This window comes from Ochotona princeps, chromosome 24, assembly GCF_030435755.1.
Source record: "Ochotona princeps isolate mOchPri1 chromosome 24, mOchPri1.hap1, whole genome shotgun sequence".
In the NCBI taxonomy this organism is placed as follows: Eukaryota; Metazoa; Chordata; class Mammalia; order Lagomorpha; family Ochotonidae; genus Ochotona; species Ochotona princeps.
In genome coordinates, this window is record NC_080855.1 from 20157893 (window position 1) to 20178189 (window position 20297).

Consider the following 20297-nt stretch of genomic DNA (forward strand, 5'->3'; position numbering starts at 1 on the left):
TTGGGTCCAACTTCCTGACCCTCCCTAGTCAGAACCAGACATATCTCTTTCTGTGCCTGGTCTGGAGCACTGTTGTCCAGACATTTCAAGAAAATGATCAGGCTACACTGGGCTGATGCCAACAGCCATGGTCCTTGTTGCCTTTCCTCCCCCCCACAGTGCATACTGTGCGCCTACATGGCAGAGGCATGTAGTGGCTGTGACCTCCAGTTGAACGTGTGCCTCTTCTATGTGAGTGAGCCCCGCATGGACACCATAGCTCCGGCCTGCTATGCCAGCCGCATCGACACAGCCATTGCCTACAAGGAGGTTACCCGGGCTACTGGTGGCCGCTTCCACTGGTTTGGAGAGACAGGTGTGTTAGCTGGTCCCGCCACATCTTTCTTTATAAACAGTTTTCTCAGCACCAATATAATGCCCTTAGGTAATACATCTATGCCTAAAGAACAGTATGTAAAAACCACATTAAAAAATCTAAAATTGGGGTGGTAGGAGCATTTAACCCAGAGGTTAAGATACTGATTGAGACAAATGTGTCCCATATGAATGCATGGGGTTTGATACCCAACTCTGTCTCCTGACTCCAGCATGCTGGTAGCAGACTCTGAGAGGCAGCAGTGATAGTTCAAATAGTTTAGTTCCTGCTGCCTAAAGTGGGGACTTAGATTGAGTTTCTGGCTCCCAGCTTAGCCCTGACCAGTCCTGACCATTGCAGGCATCCCTCTGCCTCTCAAAAAACAAACAAAAACCACAAAATGGAATTGAAAGGGTGGGGTTGTTGTTGTTGTTGTTTAATACATTTGAAAGGCAGAGTTACACAGGAGAGACAGAAACACAGAGAGAAAACTTCCATCACTGGTTCACCCTCCAAATGGCCTCAGTAGCTAGGGCTCTGCCAGACCAAAGCCAGGAGTCAGTAGTTTCATACAAGTCTCCCATGTGAGTGCAAAGGTCCCAATACTTAGGCCATCTTCCACTGCTTTCCCAGGTACATTAGCAGGGAGCTAGATTGGAAATGAAATAGCAAGGTCTCTAACCTGCATCCACATGGGATGCCAGCATCCAACAGGAGAAAGATTAACTCCCTATGCTACAAAGGTGGCCCCAAGATAAGTTTTTTAATGTAAAAATCCTGTTGTATAAATGAACAATGGCAATGATTACTTAATACTCTGTTTATGCTTTATGTCCCTGAACTATATTTAAAACTAGCCAAAATGGCAAATTTCATGTCATGTATATTTTACCACAATTTTTTTATTTTATTATTTTTTTTACTACAATTTTTTAAAGTTTAAAAGCATTGGGCCTGGCATGAGAGCCTAGTGGATAAATCCTTTCCTTGCATGGGCCAGGATCCCATATGGGCATCAATTTGTGTCCCAGATACTTCACTTCTCATCTAGCTCCCTGCTCGTGGTCTGGGAAAACAGTAGAGGATGACCCACAGCCTTGGGACCCTGCACCCACATGGGAGACCCAGAGGAAGCTTCTGACTTCGGATCAGCTCAGCTCTGGCCCTTGTGGCCTCTTGGGGAGTGAACCAGTGGACAGAAGGTTTTTGACTCCCCTTCTCTCTGTAAATCTGCCTTTTCAATAAAAATAAATAAATCTTTAAAGGAAAAAAAAGTTTTAAAGCATAAATCCTTAAAGGTGTCTTAGAATGTCAACTCTGAAGGCATCCTTAAGATCCTATAGTGTCTCCCAGAGGGTGTTGTCTGGGATGTGGCCCACGAGGTAGATATAGATGGTGCACAAAGCGACTTTGTTTTAGATTATGATAGACTGTGTTAACAAAACTTAGAAAATACTGGCTTTTGTTGTCAGGAGTGACACAGATTTTCTTTTTTAAATAAAAAGTGAATGAGTTTTAGAAACATGTGAAGCAAACCATGGTTACAGCACACTGATACAGGCTGGGACATGGTGCTCTCCAGCCTGCCTGACTCCCAGAGGAGGTCACTCCTGGAGATATGATGTGCCAGTGGGCACACTGGGACCCAACTGGGGCTGCAGTTCTGGATCTTTGCTTCCCAGATCTTTCTTTCCATGTAAAGTACTGGGCATTAGACATTGTTGGTGATCATTATTAATAAGAGCAAATAGGCACACAGCAGCTATTTTGTGCCAGACACAGTTGTACGCATTCTTCATCCGTTACGATTTTTGTCCTTCACAATCACCCAGGAGGGAGGTGACCATTCTCCCCCTTTTATAGTTAAGGAAGCTGAGAAACAAAGAGCCTCAAAGCACACAGGTAGTTAAGTGGCGAAACTAGGAGTCAAACCCAGGCATCCCAAAGTAGCTGTTATGCTCCCTGCCCCGCTAAACATGATTGCAGTGTTCACTACACACATCTTTGTGCCTAATCTGCTCTTCTTGTGGGTGAATGGCAGGACACTGGGTCCCAAGGTCAGCCCCATTGTACCTGTTCGGCTCAATCCACCAAGGCTCTACCCCACCTCCTTGGGTTCTAGTCTTCCCTGCATGGCCCTAATGCATCCAGGTGTGGACACAACTCAGGATCCACAACCCCTTTCTCATGCTCACAGTGTGCTTTGTTCCCAGGCATTTATGAGAGTGATGACATCAACTCCATCGTATCTGAAGTGGAAAAGGCTCTCAACTATTCCCAAAAGGTATGCCTTTGGGGTGAGCTTCTTTGGGGTGCTGGCTTCTGTATTCCCTTCGCATGGCTGCTATAACGAAGTACCACAAACCAGATGGCTCAACACGGGAAACATTTCTGATCACACTTCCCGAGGCTAGAAGTCTGGAATCAAGGTGCCAGTGGAGCCAAAATCACACTCCCTCTGATGGCTTTAGCAAAATCCATGCTTATTCAGTGATGGCTCGTGTTGTTTTCAGTTGCTTAGATGCTTGTCAGAATTGGTGAGGAGGATTTTTATTTAAAATGATTGTAAAAGAGAAGAGGGATTAAACTCCAAACAACAGCAAAGATAGTTGGGAATTTATAGACAGTGCATAATCTGAGGATGAAAAATCACCAAGATGAACCTGATTTGATCTTCAAGGTTAGAGAGATTCTTGTTGCCAATTAGCAAAGAACCTAAATATCGAGGATAGGGAATGAAGAACTTGGTAGGATTCCAATGATGGGTGGGTCTCACTACAGTGTCTTAGAAGGATTCTTGGCTAAAACTAGGTTCAGAAAGCCAAGAAGATGGCTCAGAGGAACCTGACTGAAGTTTGGTCCAGGAGGGAGTGCTGGTCACTGACCAACCCCAGGTGTTCTTTAGCTTGTGGCCATGGGACTCCCATCTCTGCTTCTGTCTTTATGTGACTATCTTCCTTCTGAGAGAATCTGTCTCTTCTCTTACAAGGACATCAGTCAGATTAGACTAGAGGCTGGAGTTTGGTTCAGTGGTTATGATGCCAGTTGAGATGTCCATATCCCATATCAGAGTGTCCCATCCCAATTCTGCCCCCAATTCCAGTTTCCTGGTAATATGCATCCAGGGAGGCAGCAGGAGACAGCTCAAATGCTTGGGTCCCTGCCACCCATGTGGGAGACCTAACATGAATCACCAGCAGCACCTCAAATGCTTGTGGGCATTTGGGGAGGGAGTCGCTGGACTGGAATTCTATGTCTCTTTCTGCCTCTTGGATTAAATAAATATATAATAAAGGCTGCACTCTACTTCAGTATGACCTCAATTTACATGTTAATTACATCTACAAAGACCCTGTTTTAAGTTAGGTCACAGTCACAGATGACAAAAGTTCAGACTTCAGCTTATGTTTTTAGAGACACAGCTCATCCCACATCAGCTTTGAGCTTGCTGTCCTGATCCCAAAGTTTCTGGTGAAGCATGAGTGTTCCCTATGAAATCTTGGTTTTCAGTCCCCACACTGCACACTCTGGCCTCCTTCAAGTACTTGGAACTCATCAAGCTTGCTTCCAAACTCTGCCTGCCATTGCCCTTTCAGATCTCCCAAGGCTTGCTCCCTATTACTCATGGCCCATGAAACACAAGATATGATTAGAGAGGTAGACAGAGGCCAGGTCATGTCAGGAGCAACAAAACCAGGGAATAGACCTGAGACTATTTAAAGATACACTGACTTGTGACTGAACGTGCAGGCTGAGGGAGGAGACATCCACACTAATTCCTAAGGCCCTTGCAAGGGTCCCTGGAGGACAGTGGTACTGCTGGAAATAGAAGGAGCCCATCCTGGGGGTGAGGGGACTGTGCTACAAAAGGGGGTCTAGAACAAAGATGAGTGTGTAGGGACTGTGAGGTAACAAGGGAAGGTGTTCTGTGGGCAGGTAAAAACCAGTATGAACTGGAGACAGACATGTAGGGTAGTCCAGCAATGGGGATGGACAGAAAGCGTATTGGGGACCATGTTTAAGGCAGGAGAGGAGTCTGTGATGGAGCCTGACTCACATCTTAATTAGCACATTCTGCAGGACTCATCTCTCCAACAAGATTGTGCATTTTGGGGAGAACAGGACTGTGTCTCCATGGAGGGTTTCCAGCTCCCCCTGGACTCCTTCCTCCCAGACAGGTCTCCATTCAGTGCCTTTGAAAATCCCATCTCCTCAGGTCACACCATGCCCTCATCTGATTGACTTGGTTACAAAGGGTTTACAGTCAACACTGGCTTAATCCACCCTTTTCTGGGATGCTGATTTCCACTTGACTGGTGTCTTCTAGGGTTTTGATTTAATGTAAAATCTTTAAAACATTTGAGAAATGTGTAGCAAAATGAGCCAAGCACAACAGCATATTCTGACAGCATCTGGAGTCAGCCCTGGGCACCTGATGAGCTGCCCAGCACCTGTGCATGCTACAGTATCATAATAGAAAGGACACTGGGATTTTTGTTTTATTTAAAGATACATTTATTTAAAAGTAAAAATTTCTGAGAGAAAGGAGAGAGATAGAGATGACAAAAAGAAAGATATCCATCTATTGATTCATTCCCAAAATGGCCATATAAGCCAGGTCTGTGCCAGGCTGGAATCAGTGGCCAGGAACTCCATCCAGGTCTCCTGTGTGGTGGCAGGGACCCAAAGAGCTGAACCATTATCCACTGCCCTCCCAGGTACATTCCTGGGGTTGGGAAGTGAAACACAGACAACTGGAACCAGGACTCTGGTGTGGGATACTGGCATCACTAGCTACAGTTTAATTTGCTGCACAACTCCAGGCTCTGATCTGAGCTTTCGCTGAGGCTCCTCTATAGAGATAAGTAGTCTGGCCTTAGGCAAGAACCTCAAATGCACAGAGCTTTGATTTCTTCATCTACAAAATGGCCATGCATCAACCAGCCCACTGCCCAGTTCCCTCAGGGCCTCCATACAGGTTATTTACTAATGTTAATAAGATTGGCCCACAGCACTTTCAGCCCCCCAGGCTGCATGCGAGGGATAGAAGGGAGTTCCAGAGTAGACCATGGCTCCCTCTGCTGTGGTGTAGTATCTGTCTATCCTCAGTGGCCAGGAGAACAGCTGACCTTCCCAATCCCCTTTGCAGTGTGCCCTCCTAGTGGCCTCCCTGAAGAACCACTCAAGAAAGGAGCTGGAAAGTGCAGCCCTCCCGAAAGAGAAGCCCAAGACACCCAAGCAAGGAAGCCAGACCAAGAAATGCTGCCAGCCCAAGGCCACGGCCCCCGCAGCACCCAGAATGGTTTGACTCCCAACCCCAACATGCAAAGGCTTGTTTCTCCAGTTTGTCTCTTGGTCTTTCCTAGATCTTTAAATGGTTTGACCTAGGTCCTCAGGCCCTAGCATCTACAGGGATAGGGCGGGGGCCAGTGTCTCATGAATGTCTCCTGCCATAGCCAGAGGGAGGGGTACTCCTCTGGGCAACTTACTTCCTAGCTCTCTACTATGCTGCCTGTGGCTGTCCTGGCTTGCCCTGCTCTGTTTCTTGCCTTGCACTAAGAACTGCGTGGATCTAGCACCCACTGTTACATCTCATGGCTCATTTTGCTGCTGCTGCTGCCACCCAAGACCTAGCAGGGGTCTCAGGAATTGAGGGCAGGCCTGCGCTTGCTGGGAACTGATGCCCGTTCACGACCTGGCAAATCTATCTCACATGAAGGAATAGCCCTACAGGAGCACTCAAAAGAGGTCCCTAGAGGGAATCGCTCTGCCATATCCCAGCAGTGCCTATGAGCAGAGAGGCGAGGGACCCTGTGAGTTCTTCAGCAATAAACTCACCAAGAGAGTTGAGAACCCAGCCCCCTTGCAGAATAAGTAACTCGTCACAGAGTGCTCACCAGTCGCACTCGGGACCACATTTAGGGGATTCTGTGCACATGGGAACTGCTTTCTCGCGCTCTCAGATTTAGTTAGTTAGTTAGTTAGTTAGTTAGTTAGTTAAAGGCAGAATCAGAAAGAGAGAGAGAGAGATCTTCCATCCATCAGTTTATTCTTCAAATGGCCACAACAGCCTCAGCTGAGCCAGACAGCTGGAGCTAGGGGCTTCTTTCAGGTCTTCTGCATTGATACAGGAAACTCAGTACTGGGGCCACCCTCCTTTGCCCTCCCAGGCACATTAACACAAAGTTGGGTTTAAAGTGGAGCAGCCAGAAGTCAAACTGGTGCCCATAATATGATGACAGCATTGTAGGCTGTAGCTTTACCCACTATGCTACAGTGCCAGTGCCTCAGCACTGCTTTTGTTTAGAGATTCTGCCGGGTGATGGAAGCTGACCCAGGCATGTCAGTTTCTGCCACCCTCCCATGTTCTGAGGGACAAACTGAGGAATCCCAGGATCTGGCTCTTGGGCCTCAGGGGTTTCTCTGCTGATTTGGTGTGAAGCTTCCTCTGCTACACAGTGGCCTCTAAACAGAACATCCTGGGACAACTGCAGGTACCCTGGGGCGGCAGACTCCAGGCCTGTTTCACAGCAGCTCACCCAAGGGTGTCCTCAGCTGGCACAGGGACCATGTTGATCTTATCTAACTCTTACCATGCTCCTGCCTTAAAACTTAGGCACCCAAAAACTGCCTTGAGTGATTACTTGTCACACTGGAGACCCAGAAATCTCAGTCTAATAGAAAGAGGGGCAGGCAGTTGACTAAGGGATGGAGAAAGTTTGAACAAATCCCTGCAACCATTCTAGCACTTGGTTTTGCATGCATTCTTGCACACTACACACACATAAACCACACAAGCATGCACAGGTGTTTATCCATACTTTTTCTCCTCAAAATCCAGAATCCCTTCTAAGTCTGCTGCCAAAGATGGGCCAAGCATATCTGGTGGGGAAGGGAAGGGTGGGGGGTAAGTGGGGTAGGATTCTCTTCCCTACCGAGAGAGTTCCTGATGGGCACATTTAGTTTGGGCTGACTGAGGTACTGCCTCTACTGAGAGAACAGACCTCTGATGAGAAAGATGGGCTATTTTCTAGAACATGCAGGATGGTCCTGACAAAGAGAAGAGTCCCTCGGTGAGATCTCTGAAATGGAATCCACACAGTAACAGTGTGAGCATTTCCCCAGGTAAGAAGTATAGCTGTGGTTGGGCAGGAAGGGATGGTGGTGGTGCAAGGATGACATGGGCACAGCTGAGGCCTAAGTGGATGATGGTGACTAAAATGGTCCATTTTCTGACAGCCTGTTTGCTCAGATCATCCCATTTACAAGAGTTCATTAAAAGTTCCTAGAAAATGCATACCATGGGCCCAGCGCAGTAGCCTGCCTGATAAAGTCTTACCTTGTACGCACCAGGATCTCGTAAGGGCACCGCTTCTAACACCAGAGACCCAGCTTACCATCCAGCTCCCTGCCTGTGGCCTGGGAAAGCAGTTGAGGATGGCCCAAAACCTTGGGACCCTGCACCCACATGGGAGACTCCTTCTCTTTGTATATCTGTCTTTCCAATAAAAATAAATATACATAGAAAAAGAGGCCACTGGCTCTAGCTGTTCGCTAATGTAAGCTTAAGAAGCAGGATCCAATAAATAAAGAGAAAGGTAATCTTGGGGTGGACATTTGGCTTCAAGGGTAAGACACTGGCTAGGATGCCTGCAATTGGAGCTGCCAGTACACGAACCGGCACCGTTATGGGATCTGTGTGCGTGCAAGGAGAGGACTTTAGCCATTAGACTACTGCACCAGGCCCAGATTACCTTTCTCTTTATTTAAGAGGCAGAAACACACAGAGAACCATCACCCATCTGCTGGCTCACTTTCACGGTCAAGGGTGGACCAGGGTAAACCCAGGAGCCAGGAACTCAGTCCAGGCCTCCTACAGTGGCAACAAGAATCTGACTACTTGAGCCATCACTGTAACTGCCTTGCACACATTAGCAAGAAGCTGGCATCAGGAGCAGAGCCAGGCCTCGAACCCAAGTACTCCAACATAGAGTGCAGCTATCTTAACTGCTGCACCAAGTGTTCACCCTGACTGAGCTTAACTTTAAATCCGTTTTCTCATGAAGTCTGTAACACTCAACCCCATTGTAGTAGGCACTTTTCTTAGCTTCCCATTTTACTGGCAAAGGAACCATAGAGGAGCTATGTGTAGCATGTCAAATGGTGATGTCAGAGCATTCCTCAGATAACCCTAAAACTGCAGGTCTTGTTTCTCACATCAAAGACAGTAAAGTGAGCTCAGAGTAGAGTTCTAAGGTCATCCAGACCAGGGCGGAGTCATTGCTCTGCATTTCACTACCTCTGTAACCTGAGGGCAGGAGCTTTCACACATGCCCCATCAGGACCCAAGTGAGGCCTGGGGACCAGAGGTGTGGGCAAGGGGTACCTCCACCCCATCTATTTCCACAGGGTGGATCATAGCTGAAATTGAGACATTGGTAAGGCAGGCTGGACAGATGTATCCCAGGAATGCAAAAGGCTACTCCATTGAATGAGTCAGCCACGTGTCTTCTTGCTGCAGCCCAGCCAGTGAAAGAAAGGACAAGCAAACAGCGAAGGAAAACCAAAGCAATGGGTGCAGAGACCGCTGTCTCACTCTTCTATACAGAAACAGGGAATAATGTGGGTAAGTTGGGGGCTACACAGTGGCAGGACAGCCCTCTTGCCCAGTAGGAACTGAAAGGGCGTCAGGCCCACAGAAGGAGATCCCTACTAGCTGGCTCAAGACATTCGGTTCCAGCAGTGCTTTAGTGGTAAACCTGCCTTAGCAGCCAGGGAACTGTGCATGCCAAGTCTTGATATTCAAGAAACCCATTAGGTCTATGGGCCCTGGGGTTCCATCTGCAAGCAGCCATTTCCTTCATCCTGAGGCTCATCAGAATGCAGGTAGGGCTCCTCTAGGCCAGGTTGATTGACGGCTGTGAACTGGGACAAATCCCAGTAACAGTTTGTTGCCTTATGGAAGAGGGCTGCCCTGACCAGGCCTTCTCCTCATCCACCTGGCAGTGTCCTTTTCTGTCAGCAATCTGCACTTAAGGAACTTCACAACCGATGTTTTGATTGGCAGAGAAATTGACCTGAAAAGTGGAGTGGTGGAAGGGAAGAGGGGAGCTCGCATTGACCTTGATGTGTTTCTCCTAGGCTCGGTGTACAGAAAGTACCCTCTAGCTAAGAATCTGAGAAGGATTAACACTGCTTCAGTGGAGTTGCCCAGAAAGGATGTGGTGTGTTCAAGCCAAGAGGTATTAAATTGTCCACATGTGCCCTAGGTAATGATTTCTGCCCCCAATCATTACTTCCCACTGAGTGGGTAATACTTGGAAAAATGAGCACAAAACTGATAAGAATGCATATTTGTACAGTGGGATGAGAGTTAAGTAAACCAAAATTCAGAATTTGGAGCTGCCAAATCCCAGCTAAATCACTTATTTGTACTCAATCTCAATATTCTTATTTGTAAAATGAAGGTATGAAGATTAATTGGAACACATTTTGCATACAATATTTAGAGGGTGTTCGAGCCTTTTGGTTGCAACAAATGCCCCTCCCTATTGTTTACATCTGAAAGATACATCTTTTTTCCTAATGTTTGAACTTTAGACCAGTGAGGAATTTCCACTGGAATTCCCTGAGAGAGTTCAAAGTGGATGTTGAAGAAGCAACAAGTCTACTAGAAAAAGGACTAGGAGGGCCTCTCTAATGTTGGCCCCTGTATCCATTGTGCATTCCTCTTCTACTCTTGGGGAAGGAATGCATGCTCAGTAAGGACCTAGAAAGCCCACATGTCCAATAGGAGGCTTTACTAGATGAGTCAGAGAATCATTCAATTAAACCCAAGTTACCTAAGATATAAGTTTTTTCCTTAATTCTAAAGTGGGTAGCAAACTATGGACTGAAAAAACTGAAGATGGAAATCTCCAGACACATCGGTCCCAACTGCACTCATCAAAAGTCAGCACAGGGGTCGGCATCAACCAAATACTGCAGCTGCCGTATCTTCCCCAGCGTAGAAATCAAGGTAAGTCAGGATTTCAAACTTTTTAAAATTTTCTTTCCATTTAACTTGAAAGGTAGAGAGACACTGCTCTCCTGTCTGCAAATGCACTCTTCCGGTGTCCACAACAACAAGAGCTGGGTCAGATCTCTCACCAGGGTGACAGGGACCCAAGTACTTGAACTATCGCCTGCTGCCTCCCAGGGCGTGCAGCAGCAGGAAGCTGGGTCAGAAGTGGAGGACTGTCACTCAGTGCTTAGTCATGCTCTCTGATAGGGATGCAGGTGACCCCAACAGCATTTTAACCACTGGGCCAAACACCTTCCTCCTCCTCCCCACCATACACACACAATTTTTATTGCTTTTGTCTCCAACTCCCATCTTCTCAGCTGCGACCAGCAGAGAACAATGGGTGACCCCACGACTTTTCTTCCTGCTTTTGAGAACCCCACCCCCACAATGGGACTACCTTTGGTGTCCTGTTGAAGAGAAAGTCAAGTCCTCAGAGGGCTTGTGATCCTTCTTCTCCAAGGTCAGGACCACTGCAGGGGAATTAGAAACCACTCCTGAGAACCCAGGGCAGCAGCTGCTGTCTGCACTAGGAGCTCTAAGCCACAGCCCGATGGTGGTTCTGTCAGGAGGGCAGCAAATGGGGATCACAGCAGGAGGGGCAGGAGAGAGGTTCTCTGTTAGCTGACCCTTGGGTTCATGATCTTTCATTTTCAGCACTGGAACATGCAAATTTAGCACAAAATGAAAATCTAATCATCTTGAGCCCTCCTTGCCCTATTAGCAACTACATCATCTATGTTAGGGGAAACTTAAAAATAGCCTCAAAATACAAAATAATTTCTGAGAAAGAATGTAGAATCATTTACCCTGCTGTACCCCTTCCATCCAAGGTCATCTTTCAGTTTAGAATTTATAGATTTCTCATCTAACCAGTATTGGGGCCAGCATTGTGGCACGGGATTAAGGCTTCAGCTGCAGTGGTGGTATGGGCACTGATTTGATTCCCAGTTACTCCACTTATAATGCCGTTCCTGTTAATGTACCTGGGAAAGCAGTGGAGAATGGCCCAAGTGCTTGGGCCCCTGGACTCATGTGGAGACCCAGAACATACTCCTTGCTTTAGCCTGGCCCAACCCTGCTATTGTAACCATTTGGGGAATGAACTGGCAATGGAAGATCTCTCTCTCTCTCTCTCTCTAACTTTGCTTTTAAAATTAAAAAAAAAATCTTAAAACATTTTAAAGATATTATGTAGGGTTTTTGCTGCTATTGCTGTTACTACAGTAACTGCGTTTGTCACAAAATCATCATCCTGATTCTCCTACTCCTTCGTAGAACCTTAAGTCTAGTAGTTTGATTAAAACAAGCTCTTAAATGAACAAAGCTTTACAGATGCTTGAGGAATTGTTAGCCCCAGTGGATCAACTGCCTTGGGGTGATGGGATTCAGAGAAATCACTAATGGAAGGGGTGCCTTAACTTGCATCCTTCCAGGGGGTGGTGAGACACATCCAGTGGACGCTCAGGGAAATGGAGGAATACATCTCGTGCCTGGAAAAGCTGATGAGGCGCTACGTGCAAAGGCTGCAGTGGCTGCTGTCTGGTGAGCCTGCCCGCTGCCCTGGAGGGTGGGGAGGGGGCACAAGGGAACTCCAGAGCTAGTCTTTTCAAGGCCAGACCCTCACAAAGTGTCAGGTCAGATGGCATCCGGGTCCCACGTGACTGCTGAGGTCAAGTGAGGTGCTGGATGACAGAGAGGTGGAGCCTGTGCCTGGCTGCCCCAGAGTCACAGATGGCTCTGCAAAGCAATCCCATGGGCAACAGAGGAGTCACTCCCAGGAGGCGCTCTTCAATACTGACAAAGTCCCCCTGACACTGGGCCATGGTGATGAAGAAGTCCTCTCCTCAGTGAGTGGGTAGAGCTGGCTGGGGAGAACCAGACCTGTGTGCCAGAGGAGGATGGGCCGGGGACTGAGAGATGGCCTGCAGCATCAAGTCCAGGAGGCCAGCCGAAACTCAGAAACCGATGGGAGGGGATTTAGGCTTAGGGCATGGCAGGTTCCTGATACAAGAGGAAGGAGGAAGACTGGAGGAAGGAATGGCCTCATATGTACCCCTACGGGCCCTGTGGAAATTCACCATGTCCCAGCTTCTGCAGCAGAGTCTGTGACAAACAGCCCTTGGGCATTGCAGTGCAGCAGCAACCATTGCTTCCCAAAGCCTCTGGACAGGCAGCAGGCTGCAGGTGCAGTCCAGCCAGAGGCTGAGGTGGGGCAAAGAGATGTCAAGCTGTCCCCGTTCTTTCTGAGTCACCTGCTTTTGTAGGATGAGTCTCCCAACTATCATCCCCAAAAGCCATCAGTCATCTCCAGTGTACCCAGGGAGACTTCAGTCACTCACTCATTTGTGAAAGGATATGAGGTGCTGCAGGAGAGGGCAGAAGGCCAGACCTGAGATGGCCTCTGAACTCATGTGACACAGCATCTAGGAGGAAGTGGATGTTTACCAAAGAGACTCACAGATGCAGCTGATATGGTCACTGTGGCAAGAGGGAGGAAGAGGTCCTAGTGCACAGCAGGGAGACGGAAAATGGACCACAGAACCCCCAAAGAGTTTCAGTTCTCCCCATGATGTGCTTCTGTAGCATTCTGCTGTCACAGCCTTCAACAGAGTTGTCACCATTCACTAGCACCCATCTTCCTTGCCTGACATTGAGCTACACCAGGACAGGGACCCTCACTTCTTCACTTCGTGCATGCTCAGCTGATTTTTGTTCACCAAAGTGCTGTCTGACATCTTCCCAGCCGCCCCAAATTCTGGTACACTATTAAGCCCTATCACTTACCTGCAAAGCTGAGGAAACTCAAGCCCTGAAAGGTTGTAGTACATGTGTAAGTCGGCACAGGAAACAAGAGGTAAACCTTAATCTCCCAAAGCCCAGACCACTGAGTGGCTCAACTTTGAGGTACTGACCTACCGTGTAACAGTGGGCAGGTTGGCTGCAGACATTGCAAGACTTTGCATTTGAGAGATACAGTGAAAGAAGTCACCCAGGAGGAGACATCCTGCTCACTCCTCTCCTGTCCCCGCCCGTCCGGAGCAGGGAGCCGCCGACTGTTTGGTGCCATCCTGGAGAGCAAAGTGTGCATTCTGCTGGACACCTCGGGGTCCATGGGCCCACACCTGCAGCAGGTGAAGACAGAGCTGATTCTGCTGATTTGGGAGCAGCTGCGAAAGCAGTGTGACAGGTGGGCAGCAGGGCTGTGGGAGGAAAGGGGCCATTCCTGGGGCTTCCCAAGCCTTCCCTCCCTCCTCATGTTTGCAGCAGAGCTGGGCTGGCTGGGTTGCTTTTCTGAACATTCTGTGCAAGCAAGAAAGCACACCACATTCTGCTCGGCTACAAACAGGTGGTGGTTCCTAACCATCCACCTCAGGCCCAGAGACAATTGTAAACAAGATGAAGGAATCACCATGTGGCCCTGAACTGCGGCCTGCAGTTGAATTTGATTTTTTAAAGCTGGGTGGGTGCCTGGGTTGTTTGTTGTGTCTGCCCAGAGGAGTTGATCCTACTAGGACTGCAAGAAGCCCCAGTCCTAGGCTGGGATTCATTCTTGCCTTAATGAGTAAGCATTTACAGAGCACTCCCTAAGTGCCAAGACTCTTACATGTATGATTTTTTTCAGTCCTCACAATGACCCTGTGAGGAATTGCATTTATTATTATCATTTTTCAGAAAAGGAAACTAGCAAGACCACTGCTGTGGCAGAGTGGGTCAAGCTGCCACCTGCAGATATGACATTCCATACAGGCAAAGGTTCAAGTCCCAGCTGCTCTGCTTCTAATCCAGTTCCCTGCTAATGGCCTGGGAAAGCAGTGGAAGGTGACTGAAGTCCTCAGACCCCTGCACCCATGTAGGAGATCCAAAAGAAACTCCTGGGCCTGGCACAGTAGCCTAGCAGCTAAAGTCCTCGCCTTGCATGCACCAGGATCCCATATGGGCACCGGTTCTAATCCCAGCAGCCCTGCTTCCCACCTAGCTTCCTGATTGTGGCCTGGGAAAGCAGTTGAGGACAGCCCAAAGCTTTGGGACCCTGCACCCACGAGGGAGACCTAGAGGAAGTTCCTGGCTGCTGGATTCAGATCAGCTCAGTTCCAGCAAGAAGAGCCTCCTCTCTATCTCTCCTCCTCTCTATATGTCTGACTTTCTAATGAAAATAAAATAAATATTTAAAATAAAAAGAAAAGAAGGAAACTCCTAGCTCCTGGCATGAGACTCGCCCAGCTCCAGCAATGGCAGCCATTTGGGAGTGAACCAGTAGCTGGGAAATTCTTTCTCTCTCTCTCTCTACCTGTGCCTTTCAAATAAATAAATAAATTACTTTTTTTAAAATGAGGAGGGAGAATTTATTTTTAAAAAGCAACTAGAATTTAGTGTAAGTAATTTGCTTAAGATCACATAACCTAAGCTATGTCTGAGCTGGGATTTAGACTGTTACACAGTCACCAATGTGTAGCCTTTTCTTTTTTTAAGGTGTATGTATGTATGTGAAAGGTGTAGTGTCAGAGAAAAAGGAGAGATTTTTTTGTTCTCTAATTCACTCCCCAAATGCTATCAGTCAGGGCTGGGCCGGGGCAAAGCCAGAAGCCAGGAACTCCATCCTAATACTCAGGCCATTTCCCAGGCACATTAGCATGGAGATGGATTACAAGCAGAGCAGCCAGGACTCAAAACAGCACTCCAGTCTTGGATGCTGGCATCATCGCAAACAGCATTTTACCTTGCACTACATCCGCAGTCCTGCTGAACTGATCTGTTCTAACCAGTCCCATCTCCCCTGTCTGTCCCTTTCTCCTTAGTTTTAACCTGCTCAGCTTTGCAGAGGGCCTTCAGTCATGGCAGGACAGCCTGGTGGATACCACAGATGCCACGTGTCACAAGGCCATGCAATGGGTGACCCAACTGCAAGCCCAGGGGAGTACCTCAGTCTTGCAAGCATTACTGGCAAGTTCCCCCACTGAACTGATCCTATAGCTAGCATGCCCTGTACCAGTATTGCACAGAGTATAGGACATACAGATTGATACTTCATTTGCTCTTCCTGATGACCCAATGAGAAAGGAATTTTTAATGGTCTCCTTTTATAGATGAAGACACAGATTAAGCCACTTGCTTGGGGCTAACCAGCTAGGAAGTAGACCACATTTTAGGGGCATCCATCAGATGCGTGTTGCTTGGGGGACAGCAGGGACCACCTGCTCAGGGAGTTAGCATCTGCTCATCTCTGTGAGCCCCCCTCATGACAAGCTTCCCACACTCTTTCAGAAAGCCTTCAGTTTCCATGGTGTGCAAGGACTGTACCTCCTGACCGATGGAAAGCCAGACACGAGCCGCAGCCTCGTGCTCAGTGCGGTCCAAAGACTCAGAGAAGAAAGGCACGTGAGAGTGCACACCGTGTCCTTGAGCTGCACGGACCGGTGAGCAAGGAGTCAGGAGTGAATGCGGGTCTCCCTGTGGCCACAGGGCTGAGGGCAGGCCTAGGCTCCTTGCCCCACCGAGGGACTCACATAGACACTGCCCTGCCCTGGGCCCTAGTCTTGTGGGTTGAGAATTAAGAGATAGACGGCCTGCAAGGCCCAGGCAGGTGTGATCCCACCAGCTGAAAAGCCCCTCTTTGCACCTTGAACTTAATCCCAGATGGGGTGCTCCTCTGACGTTGAGGCCTGGAGGAGAGTTGGTGCTGACTCTCACAGTCACATTCTAGTCTTGCTTCTGGTGACTCTTGGGAACACATTTGTACCAAGTAAATGCAGAGAATGCTCAGGGGTAAAAGTATCATCATGGCTACTTCTGTAAACTATCCTGATCCAAGAGCAAATGTCAGACAAGAGAGACTCCACTGCCTACCTAGGGAAAAGCCTGATGCTGTAGGCACATAGTATTTCCCCATCTCAGCCATGAACTGGGCAAGGTCATCCTGTTGTCCCTTACAGCCCAAATACACAGTTGGCATTAGACAGAGGTCTAGAAAAGTTGTGGTTCTTGAGGGGGCATCTAGGATAAATCCGTGACTCTTACCTCAAGGTAAGCAGCCATGGCCCATGAAGTCATCACAAAAGTGGACTTGGTGGTAGTGACAACAGTCTCAATGGCGCAAGCCACAGCCAATGGCCCCAGCCACAGCCAATGGCCCCAGCGACTTCTCTTACTCTCCATAGACTGGCATTCCTCAGGGGTTAAGGGGGCCTGGGAGACCACCCCCAGGCTCTCTGTCCTTTCACCCTAGAGCAGCCGTGGAGTTCCTCAGAAAAGTGGCAGCCTTCACTGGCGGGCGCTACCACTGCCCGGTCGGAGAAGACACGCTGAAGGCAATGCAAGGCCTGCTCACCAAAGGCTTCGTCGAGGATCAGGTAGGCCACAGGGCTGCTGTGTGCAGGCCCTGTGGAAACAGCTCTGGGAGTTGCTTCTGGGGGCAAGGGGACGGGTTCTCCTTCCAACTGAAAGGCTCTCTGCATCTCCTGAGAGACCAAGTGCCGACGACAAGGGGCAACATTTGCCTCTGACTCTCCTAAGCTGGGACAGAAGAAGGATCTGAGATGTCAGTTAACAATAATGGACCAGTTTACATTCACGTGAAAATGTGCTGTTCTATGTACAGTGTCTGAATCCTCCGACAATTTCTTTTTTTAAAGATTTACTTTTTTTTTATTGGAAAATCAGATATGTAGAGAGGAGGTGAAACAGAGAGGAAGATCTTTCATCTGTTGATTCACTCCCTGAGCGGCCACAATGGCTGGAGCTGCACTGATCCAAAGCCAGGAGGCAGGAGACTCTTCCAGGTCTCCCATGCAGATTCAGGGTTCCAAGGCTTTGGGCCATCCTCCACTGCTTTCCCACGCCACAAGCAGGGAACTGGATGGGAATCAGAACCACTGGGATTAGAACCGGTGCCCATATGGAATCCCGGCACGTTCAAGGCGAGGACTTTAGCTGCTAGGCTACTGCACCGGGCCCTGAAACATGTAATTATTTAAAATATTTGAAAGGTAGAGTAACAGAGAGAGAGGGAGCGACAGAGTAGAAGAGATCTTATATCCAAATAGGCTCAATGAGGTTCTGGAATATACCTGCTCAGAGAACATGGGAATGTGGTAAAGCCAGAGCCCACAGCAGCCTTCACTGCTATGGTTTACTTCCTGTATATTGTTGTCTTCCTGCCTTCCATTCACTGAGACAGATATTCAAGCTGTCTGCTAAGCAGGGCACCTGGTAGCCATAAGCCGTCTGTCACATAATTAATCTAGTCAAGTCATAGGTTCCGGTGGTCCTTCCCCAACGTGATGGAAAATTATGCACAGGTTGTTACCTGTATAGGAGGCAGCGCTGTCAGTGATAACATTCCAAAGGCAATGATTTATCAAGTCAGACAACGAAGCAGAAGCCCATTTGTCTTTTCAGAGGATAAAGGTTCATTTCAAAGTGTATGTCATCAATGTGGAAGTCTGCGTGGCCCTACATCCCTGTGTTGTTCAAGTGACCCTTCTGGGGACAATATTGCACATATAACAAAGACAGCCAAACATGTTAGTAAAGGTACTAAATAATTCATCCAAGTGCCTTTGTGATGCAGGAAACCTTGGCATCAGGAAAGGGCTCATTTGACATCTTATCCTCTCAGATTTTTGGATTGGTTTCTGCACATAGAATGGGCTCCCCCTACTTTCAGGGAGCAGGGCAGCCTCCGACCTCATCTCTTTAAATGTGTGAATTTATGCATCCAAGCTAGGCTCTGGAATGTTGCTTGTTTACCTAAGAAGGAAGTGTATCCATGAGTCTCAATTCTCCTGGAACAAATGAAGAAAGAAATTAAGAGGTTTTCTTTTATAAGATTTATTTAATTTTCATTTAAGAGGTGGAATTATAAAGAGAGACAGAGAGATCTTTCATTCACTGGTTCACTCCCCAAATGGCAGCAATGACCAGAGGTGAACTGAGCTGAAGCCAGGAGCCTAGAGGCTGTTCCAGGTTTCCCACGTGGCTGTGGGAGCCCAAGGTTTTGAGCCATCCTCTGCTGCTTTTCCAGGCCATAGGTAGGGAGCTGCATTGGAAGTGGAACAGCTGGGACTCAAACCAACATCCATATCGGATGTCAGCACCATAGATAGAAGCTTAACCTACTGCGCCACAATGTTTAGCCCCAAATCTAGAGGTTTTACCGAATAGCAGTATACACACACACAGAGAGAGAGAGGGAGAGAGAGAAAAAACATATCCTTCTGTGGGTTTTTTCCCTATAATTTTATCTGAGAGAGACAAAGAGCAATATTTCATCGGTTAACTCACTTCCCAAAAGCCTACAACAGCCAGGTTTGGGCCAGGCCAAAGTCAGGAGCCAGGAATTCCATCCAGGTCTCCCACACGAGTGGCCCCTGGACTCAGATTACCCAAGTATTTGAGCTGCCTTCCCAGGAAGCTGGATGGAAAGTGGAGCCAGGATGGTAACAGGGCAATACAGTATGGGATGCAGGCACCCCAAGGTGCAGATTAACACCTGTGCCAAACACCTGGCCAGCACCTGCTTACTGGGCCTAGACAGGTGCCAGGTTCATTAAAGTTCAAAGACCATGTTGGTTTTGCCAGTCTCCTTCATAAGCTGACTCTTAAATATTTCAAAGTGTTCCATTTACAGAACAACTGCCTGAATCGGTAGTGGGTTTCCCCCAGGATTTCTTGGCCTGGGTGGGAGGCCACATTGAATTAGCTTTGATATTCTCAACCTGTAATATTTTGGGGATTTTTTCAGGTCCCATCCAATGATGTTCAAAGGAATAGAACTTCACGCTGATTTCCTGTTTTCAAGGATCCCCCGTTGCCGCTCTTTGAAGGAGATGATTTGAGAAGGTTGGCCCAGGAGATCACCAAGGCCAGAAGCTTCCTCCGGCAGGCCCGGTCCTTCAGGTTCGCCCTCCTAGCAGCCCAGCCACCCTTCCCTGTGACTCTGGCACAGCCAGACCAGAGACTGAGAGTGCCTGTCCCACTCCTACCCAACAAACCCAGAAATATTCCTCATCTACCCAACAGGTCACAACTCCAGAAAAAAAGCAACCCAGAAGCCAAGGTCACTGCTTGTTAGAGAAGTGTTCTCAGGTAGGAGGAAGGGCTGACACCCCCTCTGCTGAGTTCCTGGTGAGGGCTGGGCAGCATGCTGCGTTATGAGGAAAGTCCTACCTTAAGGGAAGGGTTGGAAATGAGGATTCCTATAAACAGAAAAGGCTGAGCTATGGAGAACCTCCCTGAGCACAGCTTAGCCCTGAAGGCGAGATGACATGGCAACCTGTGACCCCAATAGGATTGTCCCCGGGAAGCCCGATTCCTGCCCCAGGACTGAAGAAGGAAAAGCTTTGGTTGTTGTTATCATGAGGCCATGCTCAGGTGAACCGTAACTCACCTTCCCTGTCCCCCCTGAGCAGGCCTTACACTGTGACGCCCCCCGAGTTTGCCACTCACTGGGAAGCCCTACATCTGGAACATCCTTCTTGCCACCTGCTGCCTGGTAACTGTTGCTCACCCATCAAGGCACAACTCAAATGACATCAGCTGCAGACTGGAGATGGCACAGGGCCCTTCTGGACAGAGCCGGGAGCCTCCTCTCCCAGCCTCCTGACACTCTCACTGTTTCTGGCATGCCTCCTCTCCGTTTCTTGCTCAGTCTGTAGATTCTTTTCCTTGACCATGTGCTGTCCGGCAATGATGCTGGTGCTCTCGCCATGTGTAAGTCCCCAACCTCACCCTCAGCATGGCAGATGCCAAGAAACCCCGAGCCTCAGGCTGAGTTGTGGGAGGACAGCAAACAAGCCAGATGGGGAATACTCATGCCCTCATGCCCTCTGTGCTTGTCATTGCCCCCGACCCCCAGGAAGAGGCAGGCTCAACCTCAGC

General features: G+C 48.4%; 1 protein-coding gene across 4 annotated transcripts in view; it reads left to right on the forward strand.

The window, feature by feature from the left end:
- The window catches only part of VWA3A (von Willebrand factor A domain containing 3A), a 59674-nt gene extending 39855 nt beyond the window's left edge, over window positions 1-19819 (forward strand). For all 4 annotated transcript variants that reach the window (XM_058680253.1, XM_058680251.1, XM_058680255.1 and 1 more), the window contains 15 exons: window positions 160-355; window positions 2569-2639; window positions 5505-5657; window positions 7390-7480; window positions 8877-8981; window positions 9497-9597; window positions 10230-10373; window positions 11855-11963; window positions 13464-13608; window positions 15218-15366; window positions 15688-15835; window positions 16645-16768; window positions 19219-19316; window positions 19440-19505; window positions 19708-19819. In XM_058680253.1, the coding sequence (XP_058536236.1) occupies window positions 160-355; window positions 2569-2639; window positions 5505-5657; window positions 7390-7480; window positions 8877-8981; window positions 9497-9597; window positions 10230-10373; window positions 11855-11963; window positions 13464-13608; window positions 15218-15366; window positions 15688-15835; window positions 16645-16768; window positions 19219-19316; window positions 19440-19491 (1686 nt within the window). In that variant the 3' untranslated portion in view covers window positions 19492-19505; window positions 19708-19819. The remainder of the gene's footprint in view (window positions 1-159; window positions 356-2568; window positions 2640-5504; window positions 5658-7389; window positions 7481-8876; window positions 8982-9496; window positions 9598-10229; window positions 10374-11854; window positions 11964-13463; window positions 13609-15217; window positions 15367-15687; window positions 15836-16644; window positions 16769-19218; window positions 19317-19439; window positions 19506-19707) is intronic.
- The last annotated feature ends 478 nt before the right edge of the window (window positions 19820-20297 follow it).